The sequence below is a fragment of the Notolepis coatsorum genome, assembly GCF_963971535.1.
Source record: "Notolepis coatsorum genome assembly, chromosome: 11".
Classification (NCBI taxonomy): domain Eukaryota; kingdom Metazoa; phylum Chordata; class Actinopteri; order Aulopiformes; family Paralepididae; genus Notolepis; species Notolepis coatsorum.
This window is the reverse complement of record NC_140175.1, coordinates 91,416,805-91,433,153: the sequence shown is the minus strand read 5'-3', so window position 1 is coordinate 91,433,153 and position 16,349 is coordinate 91,416,805. Positions and strand designations below refer to the sequence as shown.

At 43.7% G+C, this 16,349-nt stretch overlaps 1 protein-coding gene across 2 annotated transcripts in view; it reads right to left on the bottom strand.

Moving 5' to 3' along the window:
* Positions 1-31: 31 nt before the first annotated feature.
* LOC311236420 (uncharacterized protein) overlaps positions 32-16,349 on the bottom strand; it is a 33,539-nt gene continuing 17,221 nt past the window's right edge. Inside the window, exons 4-5 of one of the 2 annotated variants that reach the window (XM_084324098.1) lie at positions 5,484-5,540; positions 32-806 (exon numbers count right to left, since the gene is read on the bottom strand). In XM_084324098.1, coding sequence (XP_084180224.1) covers positions 792-806; positions 5,484-5,540 — 72 coding nt within the window. In that variant the 3' untranslated portion in view covers positions 32-791. The remainder of the gene's footprint in view (positions 807-5,483; positions 5,541-16,349) is intronic. The other variant, XM_084324100.1, reaches the window with a different exon arrangement.

Here is a 16,349-nt window from a genome sequence, read left to right as displayed (position 1 = left end):
CACCATTTAAACAGACACGATTTTCATTCCCTTGTCATACTTTATTAAACACTTAACAAAATAAATCCATATCACAGCCAGTAGAAGGTAAACAGTTTGGTTCCATGCTCTTTTCAAAACACCACTCCCATTATGTGATCCTTTATTATATATATTTTTTTATCAACAAACAGTGACAACATTAAAAAAATACATTATCATCAACACACAAATACTGTAGCAATTCATAGTCCACCGCAAAAAACAGTGACAATTTTACACACAAAAATAGAGTAGATAATTGTACTTCCATTTCAAATAGATTACCGTGTATAGTTCATTTATATATAGACACTTAGGTGCTTTTAGTGGTAAAATGTACTATTTTCTTCTACGGTTTAATTACGTGAAAGCCACAGGGTTGACAGAACACACACACACACAAACGCACAGACAGACGGACACAAACACACACACACCGTCTCCCTTGTAGCCAGGTGCCATGCTCAGTGGGAGGGAGTCACTGTCAATGGTAGCTTCCCACAGAGGGCACACGCGCACACACACACGCGCACACACACACACACCTCTCTCTAAACCTCTCACATACACTGTTGTACAAACGCACATAGTAATGCACACAGAAACACACATACACTCACACACCGACATACAGAAACAAACGCACACACACGCGTACGGTAGGGCACAGACTCCATAGAAGGACCACGACGAGGCACAACGGGACTTGGCAGAGTGACATGGAATGTTCCGGTCATTGGTTTGTGATTGTGAAGCCTGCGGTCGCTCTATTAATCGGAATCCTCCTGGAAGAGAGGAAGAGGGGAAGGAGAGGAAGAGGAGAAGGAGAGGAAGAGGGGAAGGAGAGGAAGAGGGGAATGAGAAGAAGAGGGGAAGGAGAGGAAGAGAAGGAGAGGAAGAGGGGAAGGAGAGGGAGATGAGAAGGAGAGGAAGAGGGGAAGGAGAGGAAGAGGGGAAGGAGAGGAAGAGGGGAATGAGAAGAAGAGGGGAAGGAGAGGAAGAGAAGGAGAGGAAGAGGGGAAGGAGAGGAAGATGAGAAGGAGAGGAAGAGGGGAAGGAGAGGAAGAGGAGAAGGAGAGGATGAGGGGAAGGAGAGGAAGATGAGATGGAGAGGAAGAGGGGAAGGAGAGGAAGAGGGGAAGGAGAGGAAGAGGAGAAGGAGAGGAAGAGGAGAAGGAGAGGAAGAGGGGAAGGAGAGGAAGAGAGGAAGAGGGGAAGTTTTATTTTTAGTTTGGCTGTTTACATACTGGTCACGCTGAGACTGAGAAGCATGCGCAAATGAACACTAAAAGAAGATGGATCTAAAAAGAAGTGTGACAAATGTCAATCTGGAGCGTGAACGTGAAAGTCGCATGACTGTTCATACTGAAGTCGTGTTGCAAAGAAATTAGACCTGTATCTGATTTAGGACCACCAGATCAGACTGATTTAGGACCACCAGATCAGACTGATTTAGGACCACCAGATCAGACTGATTTAGGACCACCAGATCAGACTGATTTAGGACCACCAGATCAGACTGATTTAGGACCACCAGATCAGACTCCGTGTGATTTGTGCTGTTCACTTCACACTGTTGTGAAAGAATCTGATCCGAGTCACATATTAGCAAAGAAATCAGATTTGAGACACTTTCGTCTGCAGTCAGAATGTAGCCCAATAGTCTAATCAATAAGGTATTATGGTTATGCAATGTTCAAATCCAGGTTGGAACACTCCGCCAGGGTTGGGGGTTTGATTGCCACTGGGGACACACACTTATTCTACTGAGAGGTTAGAAGTGTTTCCCAAACAAGTCATGTTATATTGATAGTTCCGTTTTAAATCATATCAATGTGGGGTATATTCACACATTTTGTTTGATCTGCAGGAAAAGATGCCATTTGGAACCGTCTTAACCCACTGTAAACAGATCAGTTTCACTCGATACAAACACAAATGTTTACCTGTTGTTTAGCGTTAGTACTTCTATCAAGAAGTGCTCCAAGAAATGTCTCTTTGGTGGTGGGGCTACCCATTTGTTCACATTTAGATCACTGATTGGGCCTTTAAATCCTGTAGTACCTCTGTATAACTTAACAGCAATTTTTTTGCCATTGCAACAGCAGTTTGGTAAATTAATTAAGACAATTACAAGAATATGACATTTATCATTTCATTTTAGTCACTGCAAATACAGCTGTTGTTTTCAGTGAAAGCTATAGTGGCATTTACCTCTTAATTTATACACCTGCATATAATCCTTCTATATACCTACTTACACACCTGCATATAATCCTTCTATATACCTACTTACTTACACACCTGCATATAATCCTTCTATATACCTACTTACACACCTGCATATAATCCTTCTATATACCTACTTACTTACACACCTGCATATAATCCTTCTAGTATACCTACTTACTTACACACCTGCATATAATCCTTCTATATACCTACTTATACACCTGCATATAATCCTTCTATATACCTACTTATACACCTGCATATAATCCTTCTATATACCTACTTACACACCTGCATATAATCCTTCTATATACCTACTTACTTACACACCTGCATATAATCCTTCTAGTATACCTACTTACTTACACACCTGCATATAATCCTTCTATATACCTACTTACACACCTGCATATAATCCTTCTATATACCTACTTATACACCTGCATATAATCCTTCTATATACCTACTTATACACCTGCATATAACCCATATCTGTATGATAGAATGTACATTAATGCTGTATATACTGTGTGTATATAAATATATATATATATATATATAGCACCTGAGGAAGCAGAAGCGAAACGCGTTGTGCAATAAAAAAAAAGCAAAAACCAGTCCTGAGGAGTGTGCGGTCCCTTCTATCTTTTGAAGGTATTCAACTTTTAGTTTATATATATATATATATATATATATATATATATATATATATATATATATATATATATATATATATATATATATATATATATATATATATATATATATATATATATATATATATATATATATACACATCTTTCTGTACAGTACATACCTGCATATAATCCTTTTTACATATCTGTATATACATACTCTTACTAGTTACGCTGCTGGCCAGTACGACTTACTACCATAGTGTCTTTATACCTGTATCACTGTACATAATACAACTCTGTACATACATCTGCACTATTACTCAGTAGTACCAATTTATATATTTTATATCCAGTTTAATCACCTATACATCGCATATTACTATTGCACTTTACGGTTACATTTGCACTTGGATGCCAAACTTCTTTTCGTTGTACTGTACGTGTGCTGTATGATGACAATAAACGTGAATATAATATAATCTCTCACAACAGCACGCAAGGACTCAGAATGGAGGAGAGGACGCGGCTGTCATATCCTGTGAGCAATCTGGGTATCACACTTGCACAGTGAACATTAGTTCATGTTACCCATTAAATTTGACACCCAACACTCCACCAGTACAGTTTGAATGTGTCATGTGTCATGTCTCCATCTCTCATTGGGTGACTTAGCCGCCAATATACAGTATAGGGCTGTCCCCGACTAAGGATTTGTATAGTCGACTTGTAGTCGCCAAAATTAGCCGATAGTCGACTATTAGTCGACTATGGAAAAAAAATGAAGAAAAAAAAGTATAATTATTATATATATATTTTTTATCATTCCATTTGGGCTGTGGGGGTGCTTAATGTCTGAAGGAGTCGACTGAAGGCTTCTTGTCCTCTGCAAAAGCATGCAATTGGTCCACTGATGGATACATTTTGATATTTGTCTAGTCTAGTGTGTTCATTAGATGGGTGAAATCCTCTTTCAGTGCCTCTGTGCCTGTTTTCATAGGCAGTTAGCCTCTGGTATGCATGCCATTAGCGTTAGCCACGCTTCTAGGCCTCTTTTCTTTTGGAAATAATGATAAAAAAATTTATTCGACTAAGAGGTTGGCAGTCGACTACGGCTCCTTTCGATCAATTAGTCGACTATTCGACTAATAGGGGTCAGCCCTAATACAGTATGAGCCTTGACAGCAGTAGGCTATGCTTTCATGTTTACATGGTGACGTCATAGTGACATTGGACAATTAAAAATCTCTCAACCCTTTCAGGAGTATTCTTTTTTTTATGTTTTCTGAAAATTCTATAGACCTTACCAAAAACAAAAAGGAACACTCTAGAATGGACTACATGATTTCCGCCAGCTATTGGTATTATTAGTGTTATTATTATTATTATTATTATTATTATTATTATTATTATTATTATTATTATTATTATTATTATTATTATTATTATTATTATTATTATTATTATTATTATTATTATTATTATTATTATTATCATTATTGGTATTAGCAAACACTGCAAAAAGGAAATAAACTTGGATCCAAGCCGTTAGCCTTAGCAACGCAAGTCTCCATACTTTAACACAATCCTGCCCAACAACATATATATCCGTGTTTCGAATCCATGTTTAAAGGACCGACCACGGATATATCCGTGGCAAGGTTGTTTTGGCTTTTATTGCATTTTAATAACCTATTCAAGGTCGCCGAACGGCACTGCAGATGTACCCTACTCTTTGAATTCGACAAAGTGCATTACCGGCCAGATCCTCTTAGGGGCGCTATCTCGATAATGCAGTGTTCCCTGTGGCAGAAGCTGTCTTTTTTTTTTCTGGATTTCCAATGTAGTTTTCTACTCACTGAAGCGATCGCTATTGCCTGTTGCACAGAATACGTTTTGGATCGCGGATTTCACTATGCAGTAAGGGGATATATCATCAGCCAATGGACATATCGATCTACCAGATGGCAATCGATAACTGGGAAATGCTCGGGGGGATCCAACCGGCTCATGGTAAGATCTTTTTCACGTAAATTACATGCTGATCAGAGCTTGTTATGATACTCAACCAGCCGATCAGCGTATGTGGCTACTGAGATGAACACGGTTATTGGTAATCAATAATCAGAAACGACATCCCCGCCCCCCCCCCCCCCCTTTCATGCACACATGCTTGAGGATCGTACCGATCATATGCAGTTTGAGTTTTAACTGTAGCTTCTGTATAACCGAAATGCCATTGGATATAACGTTAGTAGCTATTAGCCCTTTATCCAGCCTTCCAGGAAATATACTAGACCAAATCCCGTATAACGCTTATATTCACGGCGCTATAAAATGAGAACGAGAATGACAATGAGAATGGACAGATAGCAATACTATAAAGTATAGATTTAGCTCTACAAACAGCCCCACGGACTGTGCAAGTCTGTTTACATATGCTGGCCGTCTACAGTGATTTTAGACGCATCCAAATGGCCGCCAATGTGTTAATGGCCAGTAGCCATTGTGACCTCATTAGAACATTTAGCTCTCAACTAAAATCTCATATGTGAAGCTTGTATTACGGTCATCTTTTAGGGAGGGGGGTCTTACCTCTGTGATGTCAGCGACGTCCCTGTCCACCGGCGACAACACAGCACCGCCATCCTCCTAAAACAACAACACAGCACTGTCATCCTCCTAAAACAACAACACAGCACTGTCATCCTCCTAAAACAACACCACAGCACCGCCATCCTCCTAAAACAACACCACAGCACCGCCATCCTCCTAAAACAACACCACAGCACCGCCATCCTCCTAAAACAACAACAACACAGCACCGCCATCCTCCTAAAACAACACCACAGCACCGCCATCCTCCTAAAACAACACCACAGTACCGCCATCCTCCTAAAACAACACCACAGCACCGCCATCCTCCTAAAACAACACCACAGCACCGCCATCCTCCTAAAACAACACCACAGCACCGTCATCCTCCTAAAACGACAACACAGCCATCCTCCTAAAACAACAACAACACAGCACTGTCATCCTCCTAAAACAACAACAACACAGCACTGTCATCCTCCTAAAACAACAACAACACAGCACTGTCATCCTCCTAAAACAACAACACAGCACCGCCATCCTCCTAAAACAACAACACAGCACCGCCATCCTCCTAAAACAACACATTAACAGAGATTTATTAACAGTTACGGGATGATATGAACAAATATGGTGACTATCTATGATGCGTAAACTGAATACAATATTGGTGACAACAGTTCATTGTCACTGAAATTGAAAATCGTAGTTATATAATCTAATAATAATAATAATAAAGAAACACTTTAAACACAGAATTCACCCCACTACACGTTGTCCCAGCACTTACAATCAGTCCATAATGATCGTTAGTGACGGGGCAGAGTGGTCACTTTGAATGAGAAAGCCGATGAGAGATTGACGTGGCACATTAAGAGTTAATGAGGAAGGTGGAGAGACTAGCTTGAGAGGGTACCTCGATTACAATGTGGCATTGAGGTGACCTTCCTTTAACAAGACACAGGTGACAGAGCCCGGGCCAAGCAATACTCCGCGAGAGAGGAGCTGAACACGCACCCTCTCTCTCCCTCGCTGTTCCCTTTAACACCGCCCACCACACCTCCATCTGTTCACGCAGCAGAACCAGATGTAGACGCACAGGCACTCGCATGCATGTACGTACGTACACACGTACACACACACACACACACCGCTTCCGACATTGGCCTTCTCCAATACACTCCACCTCATCATCATCTCTCTTGCGACTATACCCGATCACACTTTTCACCTAGAAAACCACTACGCCGAACAATTCCTTCACAACAACACGTGACACAGGGCTTTAATCCCTTTAATCCAATGATGTGTCACCGACACATCGGCTATGTTGTCCGACATCAATAACGTTGTCATTGTGAGAGAGCCCTGCTGTCACCCTATGAAAGACGAGGTGGGTTCAGAGTTCTTTCCCAAAGCTGCCTCTCTACACTAAGATTCTACACAATATGCCCGTTGGCGTACGACGGAGCAGACTAGGCTTTTAGAAAAACCCCACGTCTTGCTTTTTGTTTCGACTGCTACTTTACACACCTGCCCAATTCAAGAGTTTAATTCCTGTCTTGGAAAATGTTATCATGTCCATAGCTCTGTTTAAATACATGTTTCTCTGTACAAAACTTTAACTAGTATACAGCTCAGACACTATAGGGTGACAGTCTTAACAGTGTTCTTAAAACAACAGCCAAGGCCCAGGAGATATGACATTTGGCCTGGCCTCCAGGCTGAAGCTTAGGGGGGACCGTGCTTTTGCAGTGGCAGCCCCAAAGCTCTGGAATGAGCTGCCACTGCATGTTAGGCAGGCCCCCACTCTGCAGGTGTTTAAATCACGCCTCAAAACACACTTATTTGCTCTGGCTTTTGTTTTTTAAACCGTTTTTGAGAGATTTGCCTTTTTATGTGTGTTACGTATTACTTTCACATGGTGGAGGGATACTTACTGTCTGTGGTGCATATTCACATTGTGGTTAAGTGTGCTGTCACTAATTGGTGGTTTAATTGACACACTGTTTCTTCCTGTTTTGCTTGTGTTTAAAATGGCCGCTTTTTAATTGATCACAGGTGTGGTGATGAGGCTGGGGGTAGTGGTAAGTTTAATGGGGCATGGGGAAGCGATGATGCCCGGAAGTGCCAGAATTTGTGGGAGTGCAGGACATGTGATGGGTAATTGTTATCGTTTGCACCCAGAGAAGCGCCCGTCTAACCCACCCGGACCAGTGATGTTGATAAATACACCTGTACGTAACCCTGTTCTGTCTCCACTAGATGGCGAAGGAGTGGATGACCTTTACACACCTTTCAGGAGTAAAGGGTTTGTTTCATTGACAGAGGGAGGTCCTAAAGTGCCGGTGACAATTCTGTGATACTGGCGCATCCCAATCTTTTGTGCAAAGTAGTGTCCTGCCCTTTACGCACCACTCTGAGTTGGGTGCAGGGGTTGTTATTGAGGCTTTTGGAATGCACACAATGAATGTGCCGCTGCATAATGTCTTTCTTGATTGTGCCCTAGTGTCAGGACCGGTGGTGATCGGAGTGACGGCTGGCAAACTCCCTATGCAGGGGGTAACATTGCTCTTGGGCAATGACTTGGCTGGAGGTAAAGTACTGGTGAAACCGGAGGTGACATGCGTGCCAGACAGGGTTAGAAATTAACATTTTTTTTCAAGGGCTTTTTTTGCCCCCCTTAATTGATTTTCGGGGGCTTTTTTTTGTATTTCGGGGGCACTGAATTTTTATGATGAAAATTAACATAAGGATTATAAAACATTGTTGACACTTTTTTTTACAGTCTTCGTCCCTATGTTTGATAATGTAATGTTAATGTCTCCATATATAGGGCTCTACGCTAACCTTTTTCCCAAGGAGCACATGTGCTCCTAAATAAAATGTTAATAAATAAAATCTAAATAAAAATTTAGGAGCACACAAAGAAATTTAGGAGCACAGTGAAAATTGTTCAAGTAACAGAGTTTATTAACTATTTATCTCATGCATTATTATACTGTGCGTGTGCACACTATGAATTGAAAATGGGGGACCCTGATGTAAACAAGACGAAAGTCTTTCTCTGGTCTGCATCCCCTTAACTTGTGTGTATTGAGCTGTACTGTATTGTACCCATTCTGCAATCTGTTAATAAAGTTTTCAATCAATCAAACGCAAAGGATATCGGTTGTCAAGCTGCTTTTGTATGTTGTAGTGTTGTTATGATACCAACATTTTGACTTTGATACAGATAGGAAAGGTAATGGAATATATTATTAGATGACAGAACATTGAAAATTCTTTATACAATTATTTAATTCATTATGAAATAGAAATTCCGTTTTTGGGTGGAACGTTTGTTGCAAGGAGGGAGGAGGCGGGGACCGCTGCGTGTTACACACAACACGGAGAAATGGTCTAGCTGCTTCGGTGCGTCGTTAACGTTAACGTCGGAAGAAATTCCCCACTAAGCCCTAAATTCAGAGCAGAGCAGTATCCTAATGACTTTTATGCTTCAGTCGATAAGGTGTTTTGCGAATTCTGTCAACATACCGTGGGGACTGGACCCGCAAAAACACGTGCGAATATCACTTCAAAAGCCATGTCAGCCGGATTCCTCTCTTTCTCCTCGTCTCTCTTTTGCTCAAAATAAAAATGAATGGGCTTCATGGCTGGCTGATTTTTTTGCGTTGTCTGATTCTGAATGTATAACTTGCCTAAGCCGGTAACGTGACTTTGTTTTCGGGCGCTACTGTGATTGGACGTTTATGCGCCTTGTGTAATGTGGGACTATTATAACAGCGGAGCTGTTTTGTAATAGTCACTCGTCTCGAGTAAATGATTTTTCCGGGTGGCGCGCACACACATATTATTAGGGCCAAATACAAGGGAAATGCTCGCACTGTAGATCATATACATAATTATATATATAATTAGTAAACTGTCGGGGGCATTTTCTGCCCCCCTTAACTGATATTCGGGGGCATTTTGTCCATTTTCAAGGGCATTTTGCCCCGAGCCCCCGTTAATTTCGAACCCTGGTGCCAGATACTCCAGTGGCGGAGCAGTATCTCGTGGGCTTCCCAGCCTTTACAGTGGCTGAGGCCACAGACGAATTGGAGGAGGAGAATGAGGAGGATGAGAGTGAGAAGGATGTTGCTGCTTCATGTGGCACCGTTTCTGACATTTCATGTGGCACCATTCTGGTTGAGGAGGCTACAAGGCCAGAATTGGGCTGCCGGCCTTCCTACGGTGATGATGATGTCTCACTTGTCAGCAGTGATGATCCCAGTATGGTCAGTTATTCTGATATTGATTCGTGTGACCACACTGACTCTCTGCCAGGCACTGGGTATGCTAGTCAACCTAGTTACCTGTGTCCTGTACAGCAGGAGCAGTCTTCACAACCTTGTCTAATAAGTGGCAACCATTTTGATCGTGACGCTGTTGCTGTCTGTGACGCCATTGTTGCTCATGGCAGTCCTATTTTTTGTGACACTGTTTTGACTCATGACGGTGCAGTTTCTTCTGTCATTGTTTCTCATGACAGTGCTAATTTTTGTGGCGCCATTTTGGGTCACAGTGTTAATGAGTGTGCCACCATTTTGGATCCTGACAATGTTACTGTGGCTGGCACCATTGTTGCTCATGACAGTGCTAGTTTAGGTGACACCATTTTGGATCCTATTGACGTTATTGATGTTGTTTTGAGTGACACCGTTTTGGTTCCTGACCATGCTGTTTTTTGTGACGCCATTTTGGGTGGTACTCCAGATATTTTTGTGCCTGGAGTGATGTTGCTCTGTTCCAGGGATGGTGAGGACGTGCCTGAGGCGGTACATCCTGCTCTGGATGTTCGTGACTCACAGTCTCCTGTACAGCTATCGGGGGTACAGCCCTCAGTACAGTCTCATGTACTGACAGTGCCAGGTGGGGAGGAGATGGGCACTGTGTTGGTACCAGGGGAGTGTGCTGATAATTTTCCTGTTGGTTGTCCGGAGCGCGATGAGTTTGTTTTTTCTCAAGTGTGTGATTCCGGTTTAATGCCTATTTTTGACAGGTCGGTATCGGTGGAGCGGCCTGTTGAGGTAAAGTTTTTGTTTTGTGTTGATCTGTTGGTGGGTGGATTGGCTTCTAGGCCTTGCGCCTCAGTAGGGGCTGAGTGGGGTTTAGTTGCCCAGATGTTTCCACTAGCTCCGCTCCATCCAGGCCCGGCTGGATACATTTTGGTGGGGTCTCGCTTGGGCGGGTATCAGGACGGGGTTGCTAAACAACGGTGTCAAGTGTTCCTCAATAGGGAGCCTTCGACGGAGTTGAGGGTCGTGTTCGACAGGGGCCGACCCGTTATCGTTTGTGGTAGTGTCTCGCTTTGTGGGTCACAATTTTTTATGTGCAGTTGAGTGTGACTCTTGACCGGGGCTCACACTCAACACAGTACAGGCGCTGCACATGTTGGAGTGTGTAGTTGCAATTTTTTTTGGTAAGGTTGGTAAGTATCCCCTTATTTATTTATGTTCGTTCTCTTGGTGTTGGTTTCTTTGGGCTGTAGTTGGGAGAAGAACATAAATCTTCGGTGTGGGGGTGTTACGTATTACTTTCACATGGTGGAGGGATACTTACTGTCTGTGGTGCATATTCACATTGTGGTTAAGTGTGCTGTCACTAATTGGTGGTTTAATTGACACAGTTTCTTCCTGTTTTGCTTGTGTTTAAAATGGCCGCTTTTTAATTGATCACAGGTGTGGTGATGAGGCACCACGCCCTACAAATGCAGAGTGCAGGCAGCAGTCAAGTCTCCCCCACTTCACAGGAGATCTCTCAGCTCTCCAGCGTCTCACCTGCTCTCACTATTTTGTTGTACATTCGGCTTGTTCTTCTTTTTGCATATAGTTTTGTTATTTAACTTTGGAGTCTGGAACACCCAGCTCCCACTATTTCTGTCCATTTAGTTAGTTGTGAATAAATTGTTATTTTTGATAAACTTTTGTCCAGTGTCCTGTGTCCACCACGTCGCATTCAAGGCCTTGACGAGCCATATTGTAGGCTTGAATGTAACAATGTGACACATTGTACTGTTTTATTATGTGTTTTTATTACATTTTTATGTTTTATGTTTTATCCTATGTTTGTGGACTTGTACAGCACTTTGGTCAACTTTGTTGTTTTAAATGTGCTATATAAATAAAGTGGATTGGATTGGATTGTGTGAGACACGACAAAACGCCTAAACCCATCTTTTGTTTTCATTTTCTCATCTTTGTTAATTTTGGTTTACCTTTCTTGTCATATCTGTTCATCTTTTGACGTCATGTCAACTTTGTACTTAATTGTAAGCCTGACCAGACTCACTTTCTGGTGAGAAGCTTGTGTGTACACTTGTCTCTCCGATTATAAACTAAGCATACTCTTTCTGTGGCCACAGAAACAGAAAATATTTTTTTTCTATTTTTCTATACAAATTGACTCGTCTACATTTCTACAGTTCACTGTCATGGCTGATTTAAAATATTTCACAACATTCCCAAAAGCGAAGTCGACATTCACACCCTGATTGATGGCGACCGCGCGAGGTAGTCGACCTGCTCATTGTGGCTCAAGGACACGTCTGACACGCTGCCCGGGAATCGAACCTGAAACCTTTCAGATTACCAGACAAACTGCCGCCTCCTCTAAATGGGATACCTTGTTCTTACAGAATGCTTACGGGTATGAAAGTAAATCTAGACTCATCACTGGAGTCATTAGTCACCTTCAACATTTGCAGGCTGGGATAATCCGTTTTATCGAAGTGCAGATGTCATATCGAGTCAGACTTCATTCAAAGTGGACGAAGCATTTTTCCACAAAACCCATTCTCTGCTTTCTTCTCTCTCCCTCTCTTTTCTCCACCTCCATCTTTCTCTCCTCGTCCCTCCCTCTCGCCACCTCACTCTGCCCGTCTCCGCCTCATGAGCTAAGTTGCAGGCGGCTGATGAAACAACCAGACGAGGGATGGATTGGTCAATCAATCGACTGGCCCAGCGTCCCCTACCTGCTGCTGGCTGATCGGCATGTATGCGTGTGTGTGCGTGTGACAGGCACAAGAGACAGTGCTGTCCCAGTCTTTAATGTGCCATTTCCATTGTAAATGTGATGGATATCTATGGCATGTAAAGGCTGGGTTTCCCGGTGTTACAACCAAGCATACATATAATTATGACTTGCCCTAAGGCCTCAACAGTCACAGGAAATATGGCTAGTTTCTCGATAGGCCTTGGTTGTAAAATGGTGGACACATGGAAGTTGGACAAGTTTTTTACCAAAAATAACAATATTTATTTAACAACTCATTCTTAAAGGAAAACGCCAACATTTTGGGAAATTCGCTTATTTGCCATCTTCCCTGGAGTTAGACAAGAAGATACATACCTTTTTCATCTCTGTGCATGCATTAGGCTTAGGGAACGCCTGCACCGTTAGCTTAGCTTAGCGTCAGTCACTGGAAGTAGGTTCCTCCAGCAGCCTAGTTCCCAGCCTACTTCCCAACAGTCACGAAATACACTCCAAATACAACTCCAAAACGTTCCTGTAAACATGTTGTGACCTGTGTATTTACCAAGTGGAGAAATAAAAAATAATTGAATTCGACATTTACGTTTTCTAAGCAGATATACTCTGAACTATTTGCCTAGTTACAACTCCTCTCTGGGCTCAGTGATTTCACGCGACGCAGTGCTACTTTCTAACGTCAAGGTCAGTGTTTACATGTTCATTTCATTCAAAGGATCCGAACCGAGGCAAAATCTGCATATGGCTCGCTGATAACAAACTATCATTACACATGGGCAAAACAGAGTCCATTCTCTTCGGTTCAAATAACAAACTCAGCAAGACCGACGGCTTCTCAGTTACAGTGGGTGACAATATTGTCACAAGGAAAGACGAAATTACCTACCTGGGTTCCATCCTAGAGGCAAATCTTTCCTGTGACAAAATGGCATCCAATGTAATAAAAAAAGTCAACCAACGAACTAGATTCTTGTACCGGATCTCCTCTCTGGTAAACAAGAATACCCTGAGGACTCTGGCAGGAGCACTCATTCAAGGGTACTATGACTATGCGTGCACCTCATGGTACCAAAGCACCTCAAAGGCGCTTAAAACAAAATTACAAACATCACAAAACAAACTGGTCAGACTACTACTTGACCTGAACCCCAGAACCCACCTCACCCCTGCCCACTTTGCCAACCTAGGATGGCTTAGAGTAGACGACAGAGTACAGCAACTTGCAATGGGCCTGGTCTACAAGATACACTATACGACCGGGGTGCCCATGTACATGTCAAAATACTTCCCAAAGGTCAGTGAATACCACAACCACTACACCAGAGGAAGCTCAACAAATCATGTTAAACCCAGATTCGGCTCAAACAAGGGACTAAACACGTTTCGCAATTATGCCACAACAATGTGGAACGCCCTACCCAAAGCTGTAAAGGAATGTGAATCCCTGCCCACATTCAAAACCGCCCTTAAAGAGCACCTACGGGAGGCTGCAATTCGAAACTGGCCACCGTAAATGCCCAAAACCCCCACCACCTCCTAATAGACAGTCTCCTCCCCACCGCATGTATATATTCCCTCCCCGCCGTATGTATATTCCCCTCCCACCCACCCACCCCCTCCTAATGTACAGTCCCCTCCCCATCATATGTATATACTCTGTCAGGATCTAGGGGTAACAGTACTGTATATTTGAATACCGCCTATGTCACAAATGTATCAGTACTAAATACCTATATGTCCCTATGCCATAAATGTCATGTATGTTATGTATGTCATAAATGTCTATATGAATTGAAAATGGGGGACCCTGATGGAAACAAGACAAACGTCTTTCTCAGGTCTGCATCCCCTTAACAATTGTATGTATTGAGCCGTACTGTATTGTACCCATTCTGCAATCTGTTAAATAAAGTTTTCATTCATTCATTCATTCATTCATTCATTCATTCATTCATTCACACCATGACTGTGGTACGTTTTTGAAGAGTTTATCGCCGGCCACTAGAGGGCAGCGTCTCACTACTATTTGACCGGATATTCAGCATTGCCGAGCGGCCATTTTAGTTTTAACGTTACCGTTTCACTCCGCCTTCAGTCAAGACGTTCGTTCAACTCATTCATGTGAGATTGTTTACATTATTATTAGTTAGTGTGTATTTACTTTATATATCCTTATATATATATTTATATATATCTTTATATATATATATATATATATATATATATGCGTTATGTTAGTGACAACATGCATGTATGTACAACTTTGTCAGCTTATTTCGCTGTATTGTCTGTTTCAGGGTGTCGTCATCCTTGTCAATTAAATACTAAAACTGACACTGGAGTGTGTTTCTTCATGACGACACCATGGTCGTCGTTCGATGCTCTGTCCCCGGCTGCGGGTTCACATCTGGCGACGTGTCTGAAGCACTCGCCATTGCTACGTTGAATAATCATGGACTTGCCCACCATGGCTGCGCCGGCCCAGGACCCAGCCCCTCACGGCCCAAGACTCGATCGGCCCAAAGTTGACGTGGACGTGTCGATAGAGGTATGGAACGCGTTCATTCGCCGTTGGAACGTATTCTGCACCGGCTCAGGCATAGAGGATGCCCAGGCCCCTGTCCAATTGTTTCAGTGCGCTGGGCCTGTGCTTGGAGACAGCCTGTTGAAAGCCGCGCCCCGGCACTGCTACCGGACCTTTGCAGGACATTGCAGGGGGGCCCAGGGACAGGCGTAGCCCTGACACGGCTGACACGCCAGACCAGCCCTTGTCCATCAACGCTACGAGGTCAACCAATGGCGGCTGCGTAAGGCCGGGTGACCCCCAGGACGCCCAGTGCTCATGTCCTCAGCGCACGGTCCCCCTGGCGCGCCCCGCAGCACTGCCATTCCCTTGTACACCAGAGAACAACAACCGGATGAAAGGTTGGCTACTCGGGAGATACGCCTCGTCGACATTAAACACTTGCCCTCATCGGGCATTGCCATGCATGGAAGGGCCGCCGATCGAGATGCACGTGGACCCCGCAGCTACACCGGCATGCCACACCGCGGCCAACGTGCCTCTACACTGGCAGCGGAGGGTCCATGAAGCCATACGGCAAGCCAGTTACGTGGTGCCATCGTATGGTAGTCACTCGGAAGCACGACTGTTCCCTCCGCAGGACCGTGGACCTATCCCCCCTCAATAAGTTCTGCCAGCGTGAGACCTTCGCCACTGAGTCCCCGTTCCACCTCGCATGCCGCGTCCCGAAGGGCGCCTGGAAGACCGTCACGGACACCTGGAACGGCTACCACAGTGTCGCCACCGGATCGCCACCTCACCACCTTCATCACACCCTTCGGCCGTTGGCGCTACACCAGGGCACCACAAGGTTTCCTGTCATCAGGGGATGGCTACAACCGTCGGTTTGACGCCGTCCTCTCGGACTATGAGCGCAAGGAACGTTGTGTGGATGACACCATCCACTATGACACCGACCTGGAGGCCTGATTACTTTTACCAACGGATTTCCAGTTCTGCATTCGCGTTCTGCGCTCTGATTGGCCTCTGACATTTCTGGTCGCGCCAATCGTGTGACGCCTGTTTCTTTCACCGGTTAAGCTTAGGCACTCTTTCGAAGTTGGTTAAGGTTAGAGTTTGTCTTAGAGCAGGGCGATAGAACACCAGCCCTGATTCCATACTCTAACCTTAACCAACTTCGAAAGAGCTTGCTAAGCTTAACCAGTGATAAACTAGGCGTTAGGTAGTTTACTGCTGTTCGAGGCGGAAATGGGCGCGCCACGCGATTGGGCGCACATGTCACATGACCAGAAACGTCAGTGGCCAATCAG